The sequence below is a fragment of the Mandrillus leucophaeus genome, unplaced genomic scaffold (assembly GCF_000951045.1).
Source record: "Mandrillus leucophaeus isolate KB7577 unplaced genomic scaffold, Mleu.le_1.0 Scaffold582, whole genome shotgun sequence".
NCBI classification, from domain to species: Eukaryota; Metazoa; Chordata; class Mammalia; order Primates; family Cercopithecidae; genus Mandrillus; species Mandrillus leucophaeus.
The window spans coordinates 303489-309291 of NW_012106275.1; the positions used below are offsets into that span (position 1 = coordinate 303489).

Below are 5803 nucleotides of genomic sequence, written 5' to 3' on the forward strand. Positions count from 1 at the left end.
CACTGCAAGCTCCGCCTCCTGGGTTCACACCATTCTCCTGCCTCAGCCTCCCGAGTAGCTGGGACTACAGGCGCACGCCACCACGCCCAGCTAATTTTTTTGTATTTTTAGTAGAGATGGGGTTTCACCATGTTAGCCACGATGGTCTCGATCTCCTGACCTCGTGATCCACCCACCTTGGCCTCCCCAAGTGCTGGGATTACAGGCGTGAGCCACTGCGCCTGGCCACTATAAATTTTTATAATGGCCACACAGTAAACTTACTAAAAAATCTGGGGAAACAAAAATTAAGAAGATAATACCAATTTTAAATAATTTTTAGCAAAAGCAGAACAAGAACTTTGCATAAATTAAACACTTAACTATCAACACTTCAAGAAAGTAGTTAATAAAGATACTGATCTGCTAAGGGATTTCTAAAAAATCAATGGGAAGTAGTTTCAAATGGTTTCATCCTTCTTATAATAGCAACATGAACTCCACCTGCTCCTTTGTTACAGTCAATCCCCCAAGAAACTCATCTATTCTTTATTGTAAATAAAACCTCTACAAATCATTCCTTACCTACACTTTCAGGCCAAAAGTGTTCTGAGCATCAGACCAACCTCAAATTCAACAGACACAAAGCTGGACTCATCTTTCCCCCAAACAAGATTTTGCTGTAGTCTCTAGTCATCAAGAATACCTTAGATCCATCCCATCACCTTCACTCGGGTGATGTGCGAACCACCTCAATGCCTCAGGCTTGGGTTGTGGCAACAGGTTGCCAAATGCTTTCAATACTCTCCCGCATTCAACCTGTCTATTCCCCTATGGCTAATTTAATTCCTGAAAGTCCAAACTCCTCTTCCTACATGCTCAAATTTGTATTATTCCCCAACACAAACTTTATAATACTATGGCCATTTTAGGCTCAGAGTTCGGTTATAATGTTTCTAACCTACCTTCATTTTTATTTTAAGGAAAGCAAAGATATATATATAAACAGCTAGACAAGAGAAAAGCACATATATATGTAAACAGCTAGACAAGAGAAAAACAGATGAAGTCAACTCTGAAATGTGGCCCTGTATGCTCAACCTGGTCACCATGCCAGGCTCTCTTGGGCTGTTAAGAGTATCCAATACCCTATTCCATCATTGGCACCTGCACACAGCATTATACTACTAGCTAGATTGTTAAGGGGAAATCTTCAGTTATATTTTGATCATTTGTGAAGAGGTGAATTAATATTACGTTTTAACAATGTTCACATTAATCTGAGGCTTTTCATACATATCCACACATTGGAAAAATAAATATGCCTAAATATTTGATTAAAAAGAATATAGTCACCATAATCAAAGCAACTAGCTGGAGGTTTGGCTTAAATATTATACTCTGCAGGCTGTGGAGGATGGTAGTCCTAACGGGTCAGGTCTGCCTCTTTTTTTTTTTTTTTTTTGAGATAGAGTTTTGCCCTGTCACCTAGGCTGGAGTGCAGCAGCGCAATCTTGGCTCACTGCAACTTCCACCTCCCGGCTTCAAGCGATTCTCCTGCGCCTCCCGAATAGCTCGGATTACAGGCGCATGCTACCACACCCAGCTAATTTTTTTGTATCTTCAGTAGAGATGGGGTTTCACCATGTTGGCCAGGCTGGTCTCGAACTCCTGACCTCGTGATCCACCCGCCTTGGCCTCCCAAAGTGCTGGGATTACAGGCGTGAGCCACCGTGCCTGGCCTGCCTCTTAAAGAGGGTAGCGACTGCATGGTCATAACAGTTGAGGATATCTCTACATGGTATAGTCAACAGTCTCTAGAAATCTGTATATTCAAAGGACACTTTGCACAAGCGATGAGTCTACAGGTGTTTTGCTGCATACAACTGCAGTGCTCTTTTGTGCCTGTTATTACATAAGATGGGCACAGGAGATCCTGTGACAGTGGCTTATATCTGGCTAAACCTTGGAAAGCAATTCCAGCTAATAATACAAGAACTTTAGGTATTATAATTTAAAACTAAATGAAAATGCGTAACATTAGATGGTCCCTATCACTAGAGGGACTGAAACAGAGGCTGGGTACATATTACAGGGGCTTCATAAAGGAGATTCCAGCATCAACTGAGCAGGACAGGTGGATCAAATGACCATTTAGTTCTGTTCTAATTGTGACAATCTTGATAAATATTATCAAGGCATATTTGATTGAATTTATACATGTGTGGCACAATCTCTACATCGTATGCAACCTGAGATCTAAAGATAGATGAAGGAGCAGAAAAGGAAAATTGTTTCTTTTTTGCCTATCTAGTACAGTGGCTCTCAATAAAGAAATTTTTGGATCTCAAAAGAATTTCTGATGCCTCACCATCTCCATGAGGGCTTTATTATCTGTTGATTTTCAGATGGTATTTTCACTTAAGAGTCTAGGGTTTCTTACATGACCAATTTCCCACCCATGTCTCTGGAGGTTGGAGATGTGGGATGGTCATTATCCCAAAGATCTGAAAATCTCTGGTCCAGTTGCTATTCAATGTAGAGCTATTTAATATAATATGATCCAGAACAACAGAAACTTAACTTTCATTTATATTTTTGAATGAGCATTATATTTTCTCATATCATACTACTGGGGAACAAGGGAGCAAATGGTGTGATGAATGAGTCTTCCCTTTATAAGCTGGCTTAATCATGTGACTCTGGAACAATGCAGGTGGAGGTCCCTGGTGATGAGAATGACTATTTGAGGGATCCTCCCGAAACTCTACCACACCACAGTTACTTGCTCCCCTCCAATCCATTTAACTGACTTTCTTTTCCACCTACTAACATGACTGAAGTTTGTAAATGCTTAATTTTCCAGTTCACTATAGGATTGTGGAGAAACCACTCCTTGCTTCAAATGAAAAATACGAATTGTAATTTTGATAAAATATTTACTAATTCAAAAATCAAGAGAAAATAATTTCATGTCTTTATTATGCACACAATGGAAGAATTTTTTTTTTGTAAAATACCATATTTTAGCATATGTAGATATGTGGATCTTTTTTTGAGACAGGGTCTCACTCTGTTGCCCAGGCTGGAGTGCTGTTGTTGTGATCTTGGCTCACTGTAACCTCCGCTTCCGGAGTTCAAGCGATTCTCCTGCCTCAGCCTCCTGAGTAGCTGGAATTACAGGTGTGCACCACCATACCCGGCTAATTTTTGTATTTTTAGTAGACACGGGGTTTCACCATGTTGGCCAGGCTGGTCTCGAACTCCTGGCCTCAAGTGATCCACCTGCCTCAGCCTCCCAAAGTGCCGGGATTATAGGCGTCACCCACCACGCCTGGCCAATACGTGTATTTTTGCTCTTCTACTCATAAAACTCTCCTGAGCTCAATGTAGTACTGTTCATTGGGTCTCCGAGAAGAGTATAGTTATCTTAGAAATATTTCATTGCACAAGGCTGGCAGCTTGATTTTGTATGGGGAACTACCCCAGTTGCAAATCTAAACGTCTTATCCCCTACTGTAAGCTGGAAAAGAGGCATCAATAAGGGAAATTAGTGACAAAAGGTAGTAATTATGCACTGCAGTGGCTGCTGGATCTGATTTAGAAGTCATAACTGACCTGAGCTTGAATCCTGGCTCTCCTACTTATTAGCTGTATGACTTTGGACTACTTAATTTTAACCTTTCTGGGCCTGAGACCCCATATCTTAGATAATAATAGCAGTTATCTCAAAGGGTTGCCGTAAGGATTAAATAATACATGCAAAGCACTCAGCGCAACATCATACTTCCAGAAATGTTGGCTATTTTGACTATTATTTCTGTAAATTGGGCACATCTCAATTACAGAGAATCTCTAAAGTAGTTCTGAATCCCATCTCATAGAGTTGCAAAGGGTTTGGTCAATGCAGCCTTATTTTTCACACCTTTTAATTTCTGCAGTAGTGTAGCAGTCACTAGCACAGGTGGCTACTGAGCACTCCAACTGTGTCTTGTTGGAACTGAGATGCGCTGTAAGTGGAAAATACACATCAGATTTTGAAGATTTAATACGAAGAAAAGAATGTAAAATCCCAATTTCTAAATATTTGATTAAGCGTTGAAATGGTAATGTCTCAGATATACTAGGCTAAATGAAACATATACTTAAAATTAATTTCACGCGTTTCTTTTCACGTTTTAAATGTAGCTATCCCAAAATTTAAAATGACATAAGGGACTCGTATTATATTTGCACTGGACAGAGTTCAGGTAAAACCTTGCTACTCAAAACGTGGACAGCAGCACCTGGGGGCTTGTTAGAAACGCAGATGTTCCGCCCGCACCCAGACCTATGCCAAGGCGATGCTTACATCTCGCTCCAGATGATTCCGCTGTTTAGCGTAATGAAGAGGGCCGATGTGGCTCAAAAGCCACATACAGCGAATAACTACTAACTGCTTTCCCAAAACAGCAAAGTGATGAGGAAGAAAAAAGTAGCTGAGAAGAAGTAACAGAGAAAGAAAAAGACACTCAAATTCTAGGAAGAAAAAGCAGAGGAGAAAAACCCAACCTGGGAGATTAAGTGGAAGGGCACTCCCAGACCTCTACCTCCATAAAAGTACAGGGAGATGCAAACTGAGATAAGACCTACAATAAAAACCCGTCAAGGTCCAAGGAAACCGTCCCTCAAATCTAGTCTTACCCACCCCTCAGCGGCCTCAGCTAAGCTAGGCCTGGGCCCGAACAAGTCCCAGGTTGGGGTTCGACGCGGACCACCATCCTCCCCAGGGCTGCACGGTTCCGCGGGGCATCTCTCCACCTTTCGCTTAAAGTCCCATTTCCCAAGACACAGGACGCTTTTTCCGGGGCTCACCTGCCTCTGAGCCGCCACAACGGCCTGCACCTTCACCACCGCCACCTTCAAGTCCTTCCGCAGAGAGCCCGCCCCCTGCTCCCATTGGTCAGGCCGCTCGTCACTCCTGAAGGGCGGGGTCGGACTCGCGAGGCTGTCGAGAACGCCATGGCAACCAGTCTTGGAACTACATCTCCCGTGATGTTCCGCTCGAGGGCGGAGAAAGAGGCGAGGCACCGCCCCAAGGACTACCAATAAATGGGCGAAGTTGGAATCGCCTGGATGGGTTCCGTTTTACGCAAATCCTAACCGAAGATCACACCCTTCCTCATTCCAACCATGGGCCCGGCCAACCCCTCTGGCTTGTGCTTCGCCTCCTTTATCCTTTCCACATTATTCTCTCCTTTAAAACCTCCAATAATTAAGTCAATTAAGTGCATTCTATCTAGTGCCTCGCACGGCAACGAGCAGATGCACCGAAATCGTGCAACAAAATCTCCCTAAACCACGATAGGCAACCTCAGACCAGAAATCTCCGGTTACGCCTACGTGGGGAAGAGGGGGAGAGTGCTAATCCTGCCCCCACTCAGCGCCTGCTGACTGGCTCATTCAGCTTGTCACTCTGTCGTCTTACATTTCTTTGGCTCCCCTTCCTCGGGTTCGCACGGTGGGCGGGGCCAGCGGTAGGGGGCGGTGAGAAGGTGCGGGCCCCTTCTTCCGATTGGCAGGCGGTTTCCCCACCCACTTATGGGCGGAGACGGAGGGTGGATGGGGGGCGGGGGAGGCAGCGGAGGGAGATGAGGAGATAGGCGGGAGCGAGGGAACGAGGGAGGGAGCGAAGGAGGTAGAGAGGAGTGGAGGCGCCAGGGGAGGGAGCACAGCTTGGTTGCTCCGTAGTACGGCGGCTCGCGAGGAAGAATCCCGAGCGGGCTCCGGCACGGACGGAGAGGCGGGCGGGGATGGTGTGCGGGGCTGCGGCTCCTGCGTCCCT

At 44.7% G+C, this 5803-nt stretch overlaps 1 protein-coding gene across 2 annotated transcripts in view; it reads right to left on the bottom strand.

Moving 5' to 3' along the window:
- CRYZL1 (crystallin, zeta (quinone reductase)-like 1) overlaps window positions 1-5001 on the bottom strand; it is a 52441-nt gene extending 47440 nt beyond the window's left edge. The window contains exons 1-2 of one of the 2 annotated variants that reach the window (XM_011999123.1): window positions 4838-4906; window positions 4331-4457 (exon numbers count right to left, since the gene is read on the bottom strand). In XM_011999123.1, coding sequence (XP_011854513.1) covers window positions 4331-4396 — 66 coding nt within the window. In that variant the 5' untranslated portion in view covers window positions 4397-4457; window positions 4838-4906. Of the gene's footprint in view, window positions 1-4330; window positions 4458-4833 lie in introns of both variants that reach the window. The other variant, XM_011999124.1, reaches the window with a different exon arrangement.
- Window positions 5002-5803: the final 802 nt, after the last annotated feature.